Source organism: Sturnira hondurensis, unplaced genomic scaffold (genome assembly GCF_014824575.4).
Source record: "Sturnira hondurensis isolate 20B ecotype Veracruz unplaced genomic scaffold, ASM1482457v3 Scaffold0018097, whole genome shotgun sequence".
NCBI lineage: Eukaryota > Metazoa > Chordata > Mammalia > Chiroptera > Phyllostomidae > Sturnira > Sturnira hondurensis.
Window position 1 is genome coordinate 1,724,157 of NW_028090728.1, and position 20,195 is coordinate 1,744,351.

Here is a 20,195-nt window from a genome sequence, read left to right on the forward strand (position 1 = left end):
CTGTCTCTTCTGCAGGTTCCTTACCGGAGAGGAGCAGAGGCAACCCCAAGGGCCCGGAGTGCACTGTGTCCCAGTCTCACTGGAGTTAGGACCCAGACCTTGCTGAGCATCTGTCTCCCGACCGACCACCCCAGCAGGGGCTCTGCGCAGGTGGCACCATGGCCTTTTCCCAGGTGCAGTGTCTGGACAACAGCCACGTCAACTGGCGCTCTAGCGAGTCCAAGCCTGAGTTCTTCTACAGTGAGGAGCAGCGCCTGGCACTGGAGGCCCTGGTGGCCCACGGCCGAGAGGCCTTCTATGAGGTGCTGAACCGGGAGAACATCCGAGACTTTCTCTCGGAGCTGGAGCTCAAGCGCATCCTGGAGACCATTGAAGTGTATGACCCGGGCTCACAGGACCCTCGAGGCTCAGGCTGTCCCCTGGGGCCTGAGGACAATGGAGTCCGGGATGGTGAGGAGGCCAATGGGGCAGAAAGAGTCCCAAATGAGGCAGAGCCACCGCCCTCGCTGGAGTACTGGCCCCAGAAGTCAGACCGCTCCATCCCACAGCTGGACCTGGGCTGGCCTGACACTATCGCCTACCGTGGTGTGACCCGGGCCAGTGTCTACATGCAGCCCCCTCTTGACGGGCAGGCCCACATCAAAGAGGTGGTGCGCAAGATGATCAGCCAGGCCCAGAAGGTGAGTGAACTACTGGTGGGAGTCCCTGGAGAGGAAGCTGGCTCCCCAGCACCTCCCACCCCGGTGAACACTTCCTCCAAGTCCAACACAGAGAGTCCCCCATAGTCCACCATAGGTGTCCTGGCTGCCTTCCTTCCTGCACCCAGTGGGCTCCTCATTCTTTGCAGAGGGATAGGGTGCCTGGGTCCTCTGGCAGGTAAGAGTAGGCTGCCGCATCTCAAAGGGCCCTTGTGCATTGTTGTGTGTGTGTGTGTGTGTGTGTGCGCGCGCGCGCGCGTGGGGGAGAGGGGTACTTTCTGATTTCCAGAGGCCTGGTGAGCAGGTTTTCCAGAAGAAGGTGATACAGTGGGGTCGGGTGGGGTTGAGTGCAGTGGGAAGGCATTATGTGGCTTTCTCTTACTGCCCCTGGGATGGCTCTGATTCACCCTGAAGAAGTGAGTCTCTCATACACACCATGAGCTCTCCAAAGTTGCTTTTGTTGGGCAGGGGAGGAGGAGTCACGGAGATTGAGAAGTCACCTGAGCCTATCTGAGGCTGGCCTGGAGGCCTGAGTCCAAATGTGCCTGTTTCCTGGCGGTGCTGGGCAGCAGGAAGCCAGTTGCTCATCCTCTCTGATCCTTTTCATGTGCTTTGCAATGGCAGAACCTTTCAGCTGGGGATGTGAGGGTAGGGATGGCTTGGTCTTCAGGGGTGGGAGCAGAGTGAGTTCAGCTGAGGGCTATCCACCTGGGTTGAATGTCCACACTGGAAGGGACCTTGAGCATTGTCTGGACCTCCTCTTCCCAACCCCTGCCAAGCTGTACAGTGTCCCGGGGGGGAGGGGCGCTGTAATCAGTTGACACACTGACACATATTCTGAAAAGAGGAGCTCACCACCTGCAGAGACAGCCGGGCTGCTTCTGGACAGCCATGACCGTGAGCGGATACTTCTTCTTGCTGTGTGGGAAGTGCCTTTCTCATGGTTTTTAAAGTGCATCCTGACATGATTGAAGAAGCTTGCCTAGCTAGCTGTGTTGAGAAGGATTCTGAGGTCAGGTCTGGGCTCATCAGAGAGAAGTGACTGGCAATGTCTATCCTGGCCGAGGTTATAGGCAGGGTGTTTCTAGTGGAATCTAGACCCTTCACTGTTCCAGGCCCGGAGCGGGGCAGCAAACTTCTCAAGACCTGAATGCTGGCTTTGGGGATGATGCTGGCTGACAGACAAGGCTTGGGGGAGCTTTGGGGCAAAGAAACTAAAAGTGGATCAGGAGCTGAGGAGGTGGCCACAGCTTAGGTTTCCAGAAACACAGAGTTTCTGTGTCCAAGGGGCCAGCCAAGTCCGAGAGCCTGTGTCAGGGAGCCTGGCTTTCAGCCTGTCCTAGGCAGCTTTGGGGCTTCGGGTTTCTAGTCTTTACGATGGAGGTGATGAGGATAGAAGCTGGGTCTTTGGCTGTTACGAAGATAGAATCAGGTGACTGGAGTGAGGAAGAGCCAGAGGAAGAGGAGGAGAAGGGGGGGAGAAAGGAGCCTTCACAGTTTTCAGGCCGACTAACCCGCCCCTCACCTGCTATGGTTTCAGGAGGTGTTGCTGACGTGGGATCTGACCTGAGGTCATGGAACCCAATCCCCTGGGAGGGCCTGTTGGGATCCATTGTCTAGCCTCAACCCCCTTTTTAAAATTGGGGAAACAGAGGAAAAGGAAACTTGACCTGCTGTGCCAGGGTTCCCCCTCCTCTTCCCTCTCCTCCCCACCAGGAGTAGAAAGGAGGCAGACATCAGATCCCAGCTTGGCATGGGGACAGCCAGAGTCTAATCTCCCCCAGACAGAAAGACAGACAGCCTGTCCTGCTGATGGGGCCAGATAAGGGTGCCTGGGGCTAGGCTGGGCCCTCAGGACGGCCTCCCCATGTCTCTATGGCCAGGGATGAGACCCAGCCACCCCATGGGCCCTCTGTAATTTCATTTGCTCCTATAAAAGCCCCACAAGGTTACAGGCATCACCTTCTAAGGAAGAAGTCTGTCTCAGGTTTGAACCCCACTCTGTGTGATACCACAGTTGGTGCGGCATTGCCCCCTACTGTAACCCCACTAAGAATGGGGGCTCCTTGCAGAGACTGACACCCTTTCAGAGAGTAGGGCACCTTGGGGGCCACAGCGGAGGGGTCTCAGAGGCAGTAAGGCCAAGCACTTCATCCTCCAGGTGGGGACACTGAGGCACAGAGAAGGTGGGAATTTGTTCTCACTCCACTGCACCGTGGTGCACCAGCCCCAGCCTTCCAGCCCATCTGCTTCCCTGTCACATTCACCCTGGGACCCGGGGCCAACAGGGTTGTTGTGCTCTTGAGCCATCTGCAATAACAATAGCTGCTGCTTATTGAGTTCGAGGCACTTGATAATCTCAGGTAATGCTAGCTCCCCATTTTTCAGATGTAGAAACTGAGACTCTCCAAGGTTACCTAGCTACTTCTTGGGGGGAGGGGTGGGAACCAGGCCTGTGTTGTCCTCAGCCTCCAGGACAGGGCAGGGAGGGGCAGCTCACCCCAGCTCCTACAACCCTCCCATTTCCCCGGCTCCAGCGGCTTCCCAAGCCCACAGGGCTGGGCCGGGACACTGGGGGATGCTGACAAATGCTGACGGAGCCCTTTGCCTGGCCGCCTGCCTGCAAACTCTTCCTGTTGTCTGTCTTCTCATGAATCACTTCTTTTCCCCTCTCCCCTGATTCCTCCTCTCAGCCCTGGTACCAGTGCAGGCCTAGAATGGGGATCCCACTGTCGGGCCGCTTGGTTGGAATACTGAACCCCCTTCCACTGGGCCGCTGGCCTGGTGCTGCTGCCACTGAGTCAGGGCAGCCTGGCCTGACACCTGCTTAGCCGAGCTTGCCATCAACATGGCAGGCAGATCCTGGGACAGGGACCTGGAGACTGTTCCTGTCAGGGCTGCCACCAAATCCCCCCATTAGAGTGGTACTAATAGGCCACCATATAAGAGGCCAAGAGTGCTGGGGTCAGGTCCCTGCTTTGTCTCCACCTTGGTGTGACCAGGCACATGCCCTAGCTTCTCTCTGAGCCCTAGTCCTCCTATCTGTAAAATGGATACAGGCATCGGAGGCTGCTAATGTCCCTTCAGCTCCAATACCTTGCTGCCCTGTGATTCTAGACTCCTCGGGGGTTCTGGGGGCCAGGCAGGGCAGAGATGGGCAGCCCTGGGTCTCAGTGGACTCCACTGGCTATGTGGCTTTCGGCACGCAGCTTGTCTCTGAGACAGCTTCCAGCCCCAGTGGGCTCTAACTTTCCAAGACGGATGGTTATCTGCCTGCCCATCCCCCTGCCCCTGGAGCCAGGGTTTTGTCTGGGAAAAACCCTGCTATGGGGTTTCAGCTGCATTCCAGAGGCTGGGCCTGTAGCATCACGCCCAGAAGGGATGAGCCCCAAGCCCCAGCCTCACTAGGCTGCAGCCTCTGAGAGACAAGGAAAGACTGGATTGGTGGGGAGGGGCTACTGTAGGAGTGCCCCTCCCCCCGCCCCAACACACACAACCTGGGACCAGGCCCCTGGTAGGGGGAAGCCACCCCTTCCCAGCCTGGCCGCCTGCGTGGAGGCCCCAGGGACAGGGGGGAGTCCCATACCAATGAGGAAACTGAGGGGGAATGAGTGGCTATGGCTAGACTAGAACTGGACTTCACTCCAGGCAGGTCAGGGCTTGGGAACAAGGACCCAGAGGCAGGGCCACCCAGCAAGAAGGGACAAGAAATAGGTTTCTCGATGCCTGATTAAGCCCACATTCTTTCTTCCACTGTCACACATGGAAGTCCTGGCAGATGGCTTAGCTGCAGGAGAATCAAAGCATGTGCCAGGTAGAGTGGGTACTTGACCTACACGGTAATCCTACACGGTAATCCAACAACTCCATACGTGTGCAGATAAGGAAACTGAGGCCTGGTGGGGTGGAAAGGGCAAATAACCCACTTCAGGTCACAGAGCTGATGGCTGAAGGATCTGGGCCCCAGGCCCAGGCCAGCAGGTCCTGAGCCCTCTCCCCAGGAAAGTAGCGTCTTGGCTGTTCTTTTGAGCCAGGCTTTCCTGGGAGCATTGGGGCCTTGCTGCCTTTCCCCAGCTCAACTCAGGACAGTAAGGGCAATTTCACTGGTCTTCTTGCCCCCCTCAGGCTCCTAAACACTGGCTGTCCGTGAGGGGGTAGTGCACTGGGACTGCTGAGGAGAGGGTGGTGGGGACCATAGCCACCACGGATCCCTGCAGACCAGGAGGGAAGGCTCTCACTGTCTCTGAGCTGGGCAATACCAGGACAGCTTAAACACCTCAGGATGCCTCAAGGTAGCCTGGTCTGCTGTCCCAGGGGCACACAGTAGGTTCAGGGAGCTGCTTCCTGCTTCTTCCGGCAATTCCCAGCCCAGGGCCCAAGGCCCTCACGTGCCAGGTGGGGAACCATCTGATAACAAAATCCCATGTTGGCTCCTGTCTTCTGCAAAGGTTTCTTCCCCAACGGCATTTGCCTCTTCCTTCAGAGCCGGGAGAGACAGGAGTGGCTCCGCCGAGAGGGAGGGCCAGCACCCCTGGGCTGGGCGCACCCCTGGCTCCCCAGCTCTCGGGTAGGCAGCCTCACCCCTACAGCCCTGCCCTCCCTCAATCCTGTGGGGTGGTGCCCATTGTCACGCTCCTGTCGCAGATGGGGATGCTGAGGCCCAGAGCAGGCCAGGGCCAACTGCAGGTCATACCGGGCTCCTTGGCATGGCCAGCCTGCCTGCACTGGGCTCCACAGAGTCCCAGACGTCCTGGTCTGATAGGCTCACTCTGGAGCCAGGGTCCTTCCCCCGGGCCAGCAGCAGGGATCTGGTGCTCTCAGAGGTCTCTGGCCCACCTGTCCAGCTCAGCTACTTACTTGCTCCATAATCTTGGGCCTCAGTTTCTTCATCCATAAAATGGGGATTGGGCACTTGCCTTGAGGCAGTAACAGTGGTGAGCATCAACCGGACGCTGAGCACATGGGACCACAGCCTATAACTCTGCAGGCCCTGGCCTGGGTGGGCTCCACCAGCCTCCTTGGTGAGGGCCGTGTGATCCCCAGGGTCAGCTGCCTTCGCAGGTTAAATGCCATGTAGGGTGGTGGGAAGACTGGCTGGCGTGTCGCACGGACCCCGGATTGAGCCCCAGCTCTGCTGTTATCTAGCCAGGCTGCCCTGAGACAGTGGCTTCACCTGTCGGACCCTCCACTCCTTCCTCTTTGGTGCTATGGTGATGACACTGCCACCTCAGAGTTGTGGTGAGATTTTGGTGGAAGAAAACGTGTCTGAAAGCATTTGGTGTGGGATCTGGCGAGGGGCTGGCAGTCAGTAAACACCAGTTCTCTTCCCTCCTTCCCTCTCCCTCTATCCTCACCCCTGTCCTGACTGCCACTCTCTGGGAGAAGTCTGGGTGGCGAAGTGGTGAGTTCCTCATCTGGGAGTTCAAGCAGGGACTTGGATGAGTGCGGTAGAAGGGATGTGGGCATCAGGTGGCTCAGGGGCCTCAGCCCTGCTTGCTGTATGACTTTGGGCCAGTCTTTTCTAGGCTGTTCTTCCCAGAGGATCAGAATGCTCAGTGGCTCCACAGTGTCTGTCACTCTTGGACCCTGGAGAAGCTAACCTCTTAAATGCTTTCAAACGTATGATTCTGCAATTTTCCGGTCTGAAAATCCTCATCTTGCACCATTTGCTGACAACTGTGGGGGCCTGGTTGGCTGGACCCTGCACCTGCAGGCCTGGAAGCTCAGAGGGCTGAGGCCCCTTGAGGCTGTGGGGACAGGGAGTAGCTCACCCTCTGGTCTCACCCATTGGCACAGCCCTGGTCACCGAGCGGCCTTCCCCACGTTCTGCCAGCTCTGTGTCTGCAGCATATTCCTGAGTTGCGCTGAGGGGGTGATGTTTCTGTGTGGAGGCTGGAGACTCAGGGCCAGCCCAGCCACCGGGCTAAGCTGGGCCTCCCAGTCAGAGGGCTCTGGACGGGACAAGTATGCTCTTCTTGACCCTATCCTGCTTCAGTCAGTGGTTCTTCTGGAGAGCCCAGCCCTCTTTCATTGGCCCTGATGAGGCTTCTGTCTTAACACTGCGGAGGGTAAGGAAGGTGCCAGAAGTGGAGTGTTGGAGGTGAGACTGCAGGCCATCTACTCCAAATCCCAATGTTCCTGAGAAGAGAAACTGAGGCTGCAAGTGGGAAGTGCCCAGCCATAAGCCACCTAGGGAAGGAGTGACAAAGCTGAAGGCACCTGCCCTCAGGGCAGTGCTGATGGCCAGGGCTTTATTTCAGGACCTGGGTGGCTCTGGGAGGTGGTGGATGAAGTTGCAGCTACAATAGACACAGGTTCCCCGACAGAGAGGGCAGCCCATGAACCAGAGGCTCTGCTGCCCACTGACAATGGCTACCCTGGAAAATGTGAGTGGCTGTCACTGCCCCACTTTGGTCCTGTAGCTGCAGAACACTAAGCTGTCCACAAGCTGGTGCAGCATTTGTCACTGCAATCACAGACTTGCTCCCTGTCTACCCGGGAGGCAGGACTCAACTGGAAGCAGGTCTTTCAAGCCAGGGGACGGGCTGACTGGTGTGGAGAGCCCCAGGAGTCAGAGGGCACTGCCCACCGTGAGGCCAGGGCTCCCAGGAAGCATCTTCAATGCCTGGGGATCCTTCCTGGCTTTTCAGGTGGCAGGTCCACATTGAGAACATGGGACTGAGGCACTGCAGCCAGGTCTGCCCCAGCCCTCCTGCTGGAGGAGGGGGTTGGGGGTAGGGTGGCAGCAACTCCTATCTCTGTTTCAGGTCCCCGGGGAGGGGATGGGAGCAGCTGCAGCTCCGGAGCCTCCGCCTCCTCTGCACGATGACAGCAGTGCAGATCTTCTTGGCAGGAACCCTGGGCTGTCTAACACGGCCCCTCTTTCACCTTCAGCATTGAAAGCTCTTTTTCACTGGGCATGGAATCTGGGTTAATAGTTTTCTGAAGCCCTGGCTGGTGTAGCTCAGTGGATTGAGTGCGGGCCTGCAAACCAGAGGATCGCGGTTCGATTCCCAGCCAGGGCACATGCCTGGGTTGCAGGCCAGTTTCCTGCAGGCCAACTCCCAGCAGGAGACACATGAAAGGCAACCATACATTGATGTTTCTCTCCCTCTCTCCTTCCCCTCTGAAGATAAATAAATAAATAAATAAATAAATAAATAAATAAATAAATAGTTTTCCCATTTAGGACCTTAAAGATGCTGCTCCCAGGTCCTCTGGCTTGCGTTGATTCTGAGGAGAAACCTGCTTGCCTCTGTTCCTCAATAGGTAATGAATGGTCTTCTCTCCTCAGGCTGCTTGTAAGATTTCCTCTTCATCATCGATTTTAAGTGATGTGGTTATCATGGGCTCTGGTGTAGTTTTCTTTATCTCTTCTGCTAGATAGAGTTCATTGAACTTTCTTGGCTTGTGGATGTATAATTCTCATCAAATGTGGAAATGCTCTGTGGCCATTCTTTTTTTCAGTGTTTTCTGTCTCCCTGCCCCCAGAGCCCCACCCTATGCTTCGGTGTCTTCTGAGACTGTGGTTATGCTTATATCAGACCTTCGAAGTGGGCCCACAGCTCCCTAAAGCTCCGCACCTGGTCTTTCAGTCTCTTTCTTGGATCCTTTCTCTTGATGTCTTCAAGTTCACTGGGCTTCTCTCCATAGTGTCTAATCTACTATTAATCCCATCCTGGGTATTTTTCATCTTAAATATTGAGTTGTTTCACCTCTGGTGGTTCAATTTGGATTTTAAAAAAAATATCTCCCCTGTCTCTAAGTAACCTTTTGAACATGTAACAGTTATAACAGTTATAACTCTTCACGTCTGTAGCTATCAGTTCTAACATCTGTATCCGTTAGGGGTTAGTCTTGATAGACAGTTTTTTTCCTCATGAGGGTCATTATTTTTCTGTTTATTTGTGTGTGTCATAATTTTTTACTGGATGGCAGATAATTTTATGTTGTGGAGTGCTTAAGTTTGATTTTTTTTCCCTCTAAATACTTTGGAGCTTTGTTCTGGGATGCAGAGATGTTGCTTGGAAACAGTGTAACACTTTGGGGCTTGCTGTTAAGGTCTGTTAGGTGGGGCCAGAGCAGTGCAGCGGTGGGGGTGGCCAGGTGGGAGTCCCACACTGCAGATGAAGTCCATCTGGGCCATTGCCTGCTTCTGTGAGGCATCAGTCGCAGATACTTACACTTGTTCCTGTGCTGTCTCTGGCTGCTGTCTGCAGCAGCCTGAAACATTTACTTTCTGGCCTTTACAGAAAAAGTGTGGCAGCACCTTTTGGGCCTACGTGCCCACTCCTTGGGCAGTGTCCCTCTGAGGCTGTCCTGTAGGCCCCGCAGAGACACAGACAGCCCTGTCTCTGTGTGAACCAGCGCCTGTCCCGGCTCCCAGGGTTCCCTTCCAGGCATGTGCTGCACGGTCACCAGCTGCAGGCTCTCAGGGGCCCTCTGCCATCTCTGGCACTTGCTTTGTGTGGCCCTTGCCCATCCAGTACACGCCCTACAAATTCTAAGTGAACTCTGCTCAGCTTGGGGACACGCCCAGACCCCACAGCTCCCTCATGCCTCGGCTGGAGGAAGCGGGGGCAGCCCTGCTGCTTGCCTCACTGGTTCCTTCCTCTTGGGGAGCCCTGTGCCTGCTGTGCTGCCTGTGGGCTTGCCATCATGGATTTTGCCTGTTTTTTTTTTATTTTTATTGTTAGGTAGGAGGGTAGTGCAGGATCTGTTCTGCTGTCTGGCTGGAAGCAGAAGCTAAATCCTGTGGTCAGTATCCATCATCTCAACCCTCAGGACCTCCTGCGGCCTGCCCTGAGCCAGGTCCATGGGGTGCCACCTTCCACCAGACTTTCAGCTGGCACAGAGGGGAGCAGGAGACGGTAGGCAACGATCCCAAGCTTTCCTAGCCTCGTGCAGAGCTGGGGAGGGCATTCAGACCCAGTAGGAGGCAGGAAGCAGATGCATAGGTTGGCGGGCATGTGGCCAAGGGAAGGGAGGGGTGGGAGCTGCTAGGGGCCCACACTTGGGGAGTTTGCACATACTACACAGCTCCTACCCCTGCCCTGACCCCGAGAGACATTTGGGGAGGCAAATGAGGAGGCATTTGAGCACTAGAAGCACTCACACCCAGCACTGACCCCAGTCCCTGCGATGCCCCCTCCACTGTAGCTTTAGCACAGCCCCCCACCCCTGAGCATCCTTCAGCCTCCACCCCACTGTTCTTTGGGAACCTGTATGTTGTCCATGGTGTTTGGCCCCTCCCTGTTCTGTGGCTGCATCTTGGAGAGGAGGCTATCCGGTGACTAAGACTTAGGGACCACCAGGCTCCCTCCTTCCCTCAGAACCTGGCCTGCATGACCTGCCTGTCAGCCCCATGGTGACCAGGCCTGGAGCACAGAGCACTGAACATGTGCCTGCTGTCTCTGCCCCCTCAGAACACTGCCTATCCCAGGGGTCACAGGTGCAAGCTTCGGAGCTGGGACCCAGGCCAACCTTCTCTTGTCCTGTGAGGTCTTGTCACACACACCAGGGCAGGACAGGCTCCCATCCCAGCCTGCCCTCTGTCTTTCCTGTGGCTCTGGCCCAGCCTTACCCAGGCCATCCAGGGGAACATGTGGGCAGGGCAACAGGAGCACCTGGTATTTACCCCTGGGTGGGGCTGGTAGCCTGGGGTGTGGGAGCTGACAGACCCAGTGAGCCAGGCTAGCACCCCCGCTGGCAGGTGGCAAACCAAGGGTCCCATCCCTAGCTGGACCCGGACTGGCTCTGCCTTGGACAAACTCACACTGTTACAGGCAGGGGTGTGACAGCCCCTCTGTGCCTCGGTCTCCTCCTTTGTGAAACGGGAGTGACTTGTAGCATGTCTGCTAGGACTGAACAGGCAGCAGTTGTTGGGTTTATTAGAAACCCTCATGCAGCCCAAGGCCTGGCACTAGCTGTGCTCTCTAGGGCACAAGGTTGTCCGTGTTGGGGTTCAGGACCCTGGGCTCTAATCTCAAGTCTCTGGTCCCAGCTTCCCCACATGTGGAATGCGGCAGGGCCTGCAGGACTCGAGGCTGCAGGAGGGCCTCTGGGCTCTGGCTGCGAGCACACTGGGGGCCTCCATGGGAGTGCCAAGAACCCCTCTCCACTCGAGCCTTTGCCGGCACCTATTACAGGCCCTTCTCTGATCTCCCCTTGTACCAGGCTGAGTGCCTGGAGAGAGCTGCTCTCTGCTCCGGGACCCCTGAGGGATCCGCTGCGGGGTGCAGGCCTCAGGAGATGCAGCCAGACAGCAGAGGGTCCCTGGATCAGGCACCCTGCCTGCCACAGGGTGACATGGGGAAGGGCAGACATGGAGTAGGTCCTGCTGGGGCATATCCCCCAGCTCAGGCCAAGGGCAAGCCTCCGTCTGCTGTGGCAGGGCCTGGCACCAAGCCTGACCAATCCAATGGTGGGGGGTGTGGAGAAGGGATGGGATGGCTCCCTCCACAGAGAAGCATGTTGTCTGTGCCCTTCCTGGGGTGGCACAAGAGCCTGCTGGCCTGCAAGAACGGCCCATCGGAAGGGTCCAAGGGCTGCCATGGCCTTGGGGCTGCCAGGTCCCAGGCAAGGAAGTGTCTGCTGCCACCCCACCCACCTCAGGGTCTCATCACCCTCGACTGGTGAGAACACTGGGTGTCATCTGTGCTCTTGCCGCCCACTCACCCAGACATCTTTCCTCAGATGTCTCCTAGGATGGGAGTTCACTGCCCTCAGAGCCCCTGCTTAACTCTGGTGCCAACATCTGCTGGGCCTGGCTTTCCCAGATGGCCCAGCCCCTGCAGGCACTGCGCCTCTCTTCTGCCTCATCTGGGACAGCTCTGTGAAGGCGCCATGACATAGCAGCTGTCTCCTAGGGGATAGAGGAGACCCTGGGCCTATCACTGGGGAATGCTGGCTGGGTCTCACAGCTCCATGGGACCTGCCGTACCACTGAGAAAGCTGAGCCCTTTCTCGCGTGCTGATGACAGAAGCCAGATAGATGTCTTGCTCGGGGCCACACAGAGATCACGTCTGCAGCCTGCAGGGGCCAGCCTGGTGTGCTCACTGGAGGTGCAGAGTCACCACCAGCAGTCCCTGGGCTGCCTCCTTGTCACCCTGAGTCTGCAGACCCCAGCTGTGGGGGGGCCTGCCAGGCTGCCCTTGCTGGGGGTGGGGGTAAGCTTGGCTCCCTGAGAGGGGTAGGTTCTGGCCTGAGTGTCTGGCCCGATGTATAACCCAGAGCACATACCCCACCTCTCTGGGTGAGACTTTTCCAGGAAGTCCTGAGACCGAGGCCAGGGCAGGGACGCAGGCCTCAGAGGGCAGGAGGGGCTGGACGTCTGCCTGGGTGGCAGCACCAAGACTGTCTAGCGTGCTTTCCTTTGCTGCCAGCTGGGACAGGGAAGAAGCATGAGAGACTGGAGGCCAGTACCTGATGGCTGCTGAGCCTCTCCAGGCACAAGCACCTGCTGACCACCCCTGCAGGCAGCAGGCTCATTCTCACTACCTTGTCCTTTCCCTGCACCTCTTCCCTGCATAGGCCTCAGGGGTGTCGCTGATCACACTGGGCTATGGCTGGGCTGTGGGTAGGATAGGAACACCTTGACCTCTGGGGCTCTGCCCTAAGCCAGGTCCAGGAAGGTGGAGGTCAGCTGTTGTGGGTAGAGGTTGTCTGATGACACGAGGAGCACATGTACAGGTTTGGGTGGCAGGGGAGCCTGCCAAAGTCCACACCAACCCAGGGACACATGGGTGACCTCAGTGAGCAGCCACGCCATCTGCTGCCCTGACTGCTGGCTGTTGACACATGTGGTTTATCTCAGCATCCCAGGGTAGTGGTGTAGGCTCAGGAATGCAACCCAGGAACAGACTGAAACAGGCCCTGGGCTGAGCCCCGACAGTCACAAGGAAAGGAAACCTCGGGATGCAGCCCCTTTCTGACTTCAGGACGTTTGAGAGTCTGTCCCTCCCTGGCTCCCACACAGCTGTCTCCCTCATGCCTCCCTGCACACCCCACCTTGCACGCCTCGCTCCCTGCAGGCCCTTGCCCTCGGCCTGCACATGGCCTCCCAGAGTCTGTGGTAGGGATGCAGCAGGTGTATGAGGCAAGCCTCCACCTGCCTCCCTGCTGTTGCAGAGTCTACTCCATGCCACTAATTGAGAGTCTCGTATCTTAAGGGTAGCATACTGAGCCTAGAGTTTCAGGGCTGGAAAGGCCCACACACAGCCCGACATTTCCCAGCTCCGGCCCTGAGGCTTCAGGAAGCAGGGCCGGAGCAGCACCCAGAGAAGGTGGCAGGTGCAGGAGGGCTGTGTGTCCTGCAAGGCACCTGTCGCCCCTGCTGCCTGACTGAATGAAGGCCCCAATCTCTCTTCCTACTCCCAGGTGATAGCCGTGGTCATGGACATGTTCACTGATGTAGACATCTTTAAGGACCTGCTGGATGCCAGCTTCAAAAGGAAGGTGGCCGTGTACATCATCTTGGATGAGAGTAATGTCAAGTACTTCCTACACATGTGTGAGCGGGCCCGCATGCACCTGGGGCACCTAAAGGTGAGTAGGCTGTCATGATGGCCAACTCATTACTCAACAAATGCCCTGTGCACCTGCCCTGTAGGGATAGAGGCCTGTGCCGGGGAGACAGGGCCCAGTAAGCCTCGTCCCTCCTGCCTGGTGGTCCCCTAGCCTCTGCCCGAGTGCCCCAAGGGGCAGGACACTGAGTGCCTCNCATGTGTGAGCGGGCCCGCATGCACCTGGGGCACCTAAAGGTGAGTAGGCTGTCATGATGGCCAACTCATTACTCAACAAACGCCCTGTGCACCTGCCCTGTAGGGATAGAGGCCTGTGCCGGGGAGACAGGGCCCAGTAAGCCTCGTCCCTCCTGCCTGGTGGTCCCCTAGCCTCTGCCCGAGTGCCCCAAGGGACAGGACACTGAGTGCCTCCAGCAGTCAGAGATAAGGTAAACACTGATTAAGGGCCTACTGGCCAGGAGCCAGAGTCCACGTCAGGGTGCTGCCTCACTTGTCCTTTCAAAGCAGGCCCTGCCACGTTGGTTGTCTGTCTTGGCTCACACACCTGTAGGGACAGGGTGCCCCCCCACAGCCCCAGCAGCTCACATCTGGTACCTGGAGAGCTCTGATTGCCAGGAAGTCCTTCCTCAAGGTTAAGCCAAACTCTGCCTCTGTATCGCCCACCCACAGGTTTAGGGTCTGGCTCCTACAAAGGACACTCCCTCGGGCTGAGGTCAGGGGAAGCTTCCTTGATAGCTGCGGAGTTAAAGTGGGCTTGAGGAATGAGAGCAGAGCAGAAAGGGCCACATGGGGGCACCACAGAGCAGAGGAGAGGGTCGTGACAGCCTGGCTCTCAGCACTGCTTTGCTGTGTGTCCTTACACACATCCCCTCCCCTCTCCTGGCTGCAGGACCTCACATCCAGCTGAGGGGCAGGTGGGCGGGCCAGTGTGGCTGGCTTCTTCTGCACAGACACCCTAGCATTTGGCACTTTGCTTGCGGATAGAGGGAGCCCTCTTTCTGCCCCAGCATCGCTTGTCACCCACTGTGTACAGCACATTCCTCAGACAATACATATCAGTCTACATAATAACAGCCAATAGTTTCACGTCAGACATGGCCCATGCCTGTCCTGGCACTACACCGGTTAACTCATTTACTCTGCACGACTGTCCAGTTGTGCCCATATTATTACAATGAGGCAATGGAGGCACTCTCGTCCAGGGCTCACTCACAGCTAGGGAGCCCTAGAAGCAGCATGGGGGCCAGCCCCAGAGCCCCCTAGCTGAGAGCAGCCTCCGACAGGTCAGAATTCCTTGGGCTTTAAACCTGGGATCCGAATCCTGGGAGAAGGGGAGAGGCCAGGTTTGTAGACAGGGGCTGGGCACCTGTGCCTGTAATTTACTGGCGTTTGTCAAGTGCTCCCCCGTCCCACTGAGCCTTTTCAAGTGGTCACAAGCTCTCAGAATGGTGAGTCTCTAGCCGTTGTGACATTTTTACGTGGTCTCTTTGGTGGGTTGACCCAAGCCCCACGCTCACTCACCACACTGCCCACCATGTAATTAGCACCGAGGACCAAGTCCCGGGGCAGACAGCTTAGGGTAGGTCCAGAAGGTGGAAAAGGCATCTTCCCAAAGATGGCTGTATTGGCCCCAGCCCTGTGGGCAGCAGATCACACAACTTCAGGGCTCGCTGTCCAGCCTCGCTGAGTTCTGGAGACCTGAAGGCCCACCCCCACTGTGCCCTGCCACATGCTCGGGTCCGCTTTACGCTCATCACTTCCCTCAGCCCCCTTGCATTCCCAGTGTGGATGATAAGGCAGCAGTGTGCTTGTCCATTCTGAGCAGGGACCTGAGCCCTTGGCTAGAAGCCTCGTGCCCTGTCCAGTGCCCCAAGCCTTTTCTCAGCAAAGAAATCCCACTCAAGTCCCCTTGAAGTGCTTGAAGTATTCAGAGTGTTTGGAGCTCCCAGAAGTGGTGGGCAGTGGGGTTGTGCTGAGGGCCTGGCCCAGAGGCTGTGGGGCTCCCTTCCTGAAAGGCCGGCCCTGCACCACCCACTCACCTGCCCTGTCTTTCACTCCCCAGTACATTTGGGGGCCTTAGAATGTGTGTAGCCCTGGCTGGTGTAGCTCAGTGGATTGAGCTTGGGCCTGCGAACCACACGATCCAGGTTCGATTCCCAGTCAGGGCACATGCCTGGGTTGTAGTCCAGTTCCCAAAAGGGGACTCATGAGAGGCAACCATACATTGATATTTCTCTTCCTCTCTCCTTCCCTTCCCCTCTAAAGATAAATAAATTAAATTTAAAAAAAAGAATGTGGTGTAGCCCCATAGCTCTGTGGATGCCTAGAACGCCAGGGCCAGAGGGGGCCTTGGGCTGCCTATACTAAGCTGCCATGGGACAGATGGGGAAACAGGCCTGCCGGAGGCTGTGACTTGCCTCCCTGCCTTTGTGTTCCTAAAATCTAGGCTGAAACTAAAAGCCCATAGCAAGATATCAGCACGCACAGGGGGGCACACAGACCCTTGGCTCCCCACATGCCTGATGGGGGCAGCACCTGCCAGTGGGGCCACCACGGGGCTGGTGTGCGGCCCCACCTCTCCAAGCCTCCGGCACCTCACAGCTGTAATGACGCCTCCCAGAGTTGTTTGAGGATGAAATTAAAGATGACAATAGCTATAAAAGTGCTCTGTGAGCTAAGGGGAGCTACGCGGCTTCTGGTAACAACAAATTATAAACCTTGGGCCCTGGGCAGGGGACAGGGTATGGATGGGAGGCCTCCTCCCCCAACCCCACTGCTGGAAAGTGGAGCCGCAGCTGAGGGCTCAGGAGAGCCTCACGCATCAGGGCTTCCTGGTCCGGCTGTCCTACTAGCCAGCTCCGTGCACTAGGGGAGGTGGCAGGGTCTGCAGAGGGGCACACCCATGAGCCAGCACCTTCACAGCACAGGGCATCTAGCCCTGGCCTCCTCATTCTACCCTTGGAGCTCCTCATTCTACCCTCATTCTACCCCTGTCCCCCTCGACAGCCTGGGCAGGCAGCTAGAGGCTCCTGTGGGCCCAGCCCTGGCCAGGTGTCACCTTGTCTAGGACCTGCCCACACAGCCCAGCTCCCTGCCTGCGGGCCGGCTGGGCCCAGACCTGTCTGGGGAGCACTTCCTTCTCAGGGAAGCCTGATTGTCACTCAGCCACCCGCCACCCTCAGCTGGCTCAGCTTCGACCTGCCCTCAGCTCCTGCTGGCCCAGGGTACAGAGTGTACATGTGGGGTCATACTTGTGACCACAGCAATATCAGGTGCCAGTCTAGGGGCAACTCTAGGAGCCAGGCCTGAGCCCCAGCTCTGCCCCCTGCACTGTAACCTCGGACAGAGCCATTGAATCTTTCCAGGCCTCAGTCTCCTTGTCTGAAAACGGGCAGGGCTGCTGTGAGTGAAGTGTAGAGGAGGCCATGCGGGGGTAGGACTCTCAGTGATGAGCTCCCTTCTCATCCTGTTTTTGGTTGGGGACAGGCACACCTCCTCCTATGAAACCCCAGCTCTGGTCTGATGAGTGCCACGGGGCTTTCCTGCCCCCTTTGAGCTGCGGTTGGCTGGGACTGCCCCCGTGTGCCTGATGCAGGCAGCGCCTCTCGGCCTCCTGCCTCCTGTCTCCTGCCTCTGGAGCTTTGAGCTCACACCAGTACATTCTGGAAACAGCTGCCCTCCTGGCTTTCAGGTAAGGCAGGAGGACTCACACTAGCACCCACCCTGGAGTGAGGTTCACGGCCCTCCCCAGGCACCTGGCCTCTGGCAGCCCCTCAAGCAGGGAGAATGGGAATGACGGCCCATGTTAGCAACAGGAATAGCCCCTTAGAAGAAAGCCCAGCCCTTGCACTCTCTCCAGGGCCCAGGGCAGGCCGCATGGCCAGACCACATTTGGGGGTAAGGCTGGGTGCCAAGGGGCACCCCAGAGTTAGTGGGAACCAGGCTGGTCTGCCAGGCTTTCAGCTCGGGACAGGCCAGGAGCTGTGTGGTGCCGCCGAACTGGAAGAGCTCATTGGCTCTGCCGCCAAACTGGAAAAACCCGCAGCCACTTGGGCAAAAGCTGGGCCCATTTCTGATGAGCCAGCCCAGCCAGGGTGGCTGTGGGAAGGTGCTCAATAGGGGCGCCAGGACTCAGCCTGCAGCCCAGGTTTCACACTGGACAGGCAGCTTCCCACTGGTGCTCAGGGCTTCCTCCCACCCCTCCTCAAGTCCTGGGTCCTGGCCTGCATCTGTCATGGACTCAGGGTAGGGAAGTGCTCCTCAAATAGAGGGGTTTATTGGCTTGGGACAGTGGGCAGTGTCCAGAGACATTTTTAAGGGTCACAACTGGGACGGCACAGTTGGCATCTGGTGGGCAGAGGCCAGTGATGTTGCTACATACCCTGTGATGCCTGGGGTAGCCCCGCAGCGGAGCAGAGCCTCACCCAGACCATCAGCAGTGCCAAGGCCGAGCAACGCAGCCCCAGGGAGAACTGGGCATCCTCCCAACAAGGTCTTGGAGCTGGGCTGGTGCCGCCTGCTCTGTCCCACCTCCCCAAAGGTGGTTCACAAAGGTGCTCCCCATCCCAGCTTCTCGATGGCCAGTGAGGGCCAGGGTGAGCATTGGCCCCCTCCCCCATTCAGAGGAGACCAGGCTCTGTAGGACAGAGCAGAGGCTGGCCAGGCACCCAGCACATGGGGACTTGGGCCCTCTGTCTCCTGTACTCTGCTCGCCTGGCTCGATCTTGTCATCACTGGCCAGGCCCAGTCAGGATGCATCTTTGCGCCTCCCTACCCCTCCTCCTCAGGCCCAGGGGATGCCAGCAGGCCCCTGCAGTGGATGGGGGCAAGGAGCCACCACAGCACAGCTGGAGGTTGTCCTTAGGCCCGGGAGGCTGGCCCCTGCCACTGGGAGACTATGGGCAAGCCCCCCCTGCTCTCTGAGCCCACCTGACCACCACAGGCAGCCGATGGTCCTGGTACCCCCAACCTGGACTGTTCCTATGTTTTCTGGCCCTTCGTGTTGGTCCCTACCCAATCCCCTCAGCAGCGGAGGGATGACACCCTAACATACTTAGTCACAGCCCACTTTGTCACCTTGTATTTGGGAAGCACCCAACCCCGCTACTGTGGTTTCATTCATCCTCACAGCAGCCCTCTAGCAGAAGGGGGGGTGAAGTCCATTTCACAGATGAGAAAACTGAGGTGTGGAGAGGCCAGATTGGTGTTTGGTTGGCATTGGGACTGGAGCCCTGTTTGACCAGGGCTCAAAAATGCCCCAGGCTGGCTCTGTGGCAGGGGGCCTGGGCTTGTTCCCCCTGCCTGCCTGCCGCCAGTAGAGGCCCGGGCCCCAGCGGACTTAGGACCAGGTCAAGTCACATCTCTATATGAGCACAGGAGGCCTGGTGGGGAGCGTGGAGCAGTTTTGCCTTATCCCTAGTGCCCACTCCATCCTGCCCCATAGGCACTTGGGCAGAAGCCACACTTGGAACAGATGATGTGCTGCCCAGCCATCCTGCCCTGACATCCTCTGTTGGACGCATCACTGCTCCTCCTTTCAGGTGTGAGGAGGCTGAGGTCCCACAGAGCCTGAGGGCTTGTGCAGGGCATCCCACTTGGGCCAGCCCAGTGGCTGTGCTCCTGGGCATCCTGCTCCACCTGCTGTATCCTGCCAAGGGCATCATGGGCTCAGAGACAATGCAGCTTTGTGGAAGCCTCTGCTGCTCACCCAAGCCCTGACTCCTGAGACATTACCTCATCTGGGCCAGGCCCCACGAGGCGGGGCACACCCAGGAAAACAGGCCTGGGAGTGGGCATGGCAACTGCCAGGAGGCCCCACCTGCTGCTGAGCCCCAGGGCTAATTGCCTTAGATTGAGGCCAATCCCCAGCATGCAAACAAGAAAACTAAGGCCCAGAGAGGGCCAGAGACTTGCTTAGAGTCACACAGCAAATCTGGTCTCTCTCACACGGAGTTGAGTCTGTCTCAGATGTAGATGGTGACCTCTGAGCTCTCCAGCAAGACAAGATTTGGGGTGGGTGGGGACAGATGCTGGTGAGAGGGGAATTGAGGCCACGGAGGGGCCTGTGGCCCAGCCCACCGAGCACAGAGCCTGGAAGCTGGAGCTGAAGCTCCACAGAAGCCGTGGAGCTGGCTGTGGTCGACCAGGATGGCCTTGTACTGCCTCCAGGCTCTTTGCTCCAGTTTCTGGTCGGGAGCGTGCTCTGTGTTGGGTGCAAAGTCATGAGCCCTAATTGTTCTGGGCTGTGTCCAGCTTCCTGCTAAGCTGACTGTGAGCTGGCTGTGTGCAGACAAGCAGCCTGGCAGACAGAGGGAGCTGGCCCTGGGAGCAGAGGCTTGTGTGCTTCTGGGCCGGGCCCAACAACAGGATAGCCGTGCCTGTGCACTCCACAGCCAGGCAGCCATTCATATCTGCCCCTCAGCCTCCGAGCAGAGGGGTCTGGGCCCTGCCACAGAAGGGGTGGCCAGCAGGAGCGCCTGGAGGTTATGGGCAGTTGTGGGGGGCAAACTCTGGCTCTCTCAGACTCATCCCCTCCCTGTCCTCGGCCCCTGACCCCCCCCATTCATTTTATGAGTCACTTGCTGTATGCTCTCCTCTTCCGGAGGTATGACACCATTTTTGTGACTCCCTGCTCTGAACTCCCCCGTGCCCCTCACTGCCCCCAAGGCCAAGTCAAGCCCTTGAGCAGGTGTAGGGTCTGTCAGAGGTTCAGCTGAGCTTGCTCTACACGCTCCGTTGCCCACCCTCCTCCCCTAAAGTCTGAATGTGTCTTGAAACAGGCTGCTGCTCTGGTGAGTGGCCTTTGTGTTCCTGTGTCTGGATGGTAACCCTGAGTCTGACCCCCTTCCCTGTCTTCGAGTGCCAGCCTCTCCCAGCCCTCATAGCTGCCATCATCCCTCCTTACTGCCGGCTCGATGTGCTCCCGCCATAGTCATCTCTGCCTGCAACTAAGGGCCTCAGCAGGGGGTGGGG

General features: G+C 57.9%; 2 protein-coding genes across 4 annotated transcripts in view; one reads left to right on the forward strand and one right to left on the reverse strand.

The window, feature by feature from the left end:
- Positions 1-20,195, reverse strand: part of SLC5A10 (solute carrier family 5 member 10) — a 75,288-nt gene that overhangs the window by 26,297 nt on the left and 28,796 nt on the right. The gene's annotated exons all lie outside the window — the stretch shown is intronic.
- Positions 1-20,195, forward strand: part of SACK1G (scaffolding CK1 anchoring protein G) — a 28,673-nt gene that overhangs the window by 493 nt on the left and 7,985 nt on the right. Inside the window, exons 2-3 of the mRNA XM_037068766.1 lie at positions 16-680; positions 13,078-13,245. Coding sequence (XP_036924661.1) covers positions 159-680; positions 13,078-13,245 — 690 coding nt within the window. The 5' untranslated portion in view covers positions 16-158. The remainder of the gene's footprint in view (positions 1-15; positions 681-13,077; positions 13,246-20,195) is intronic.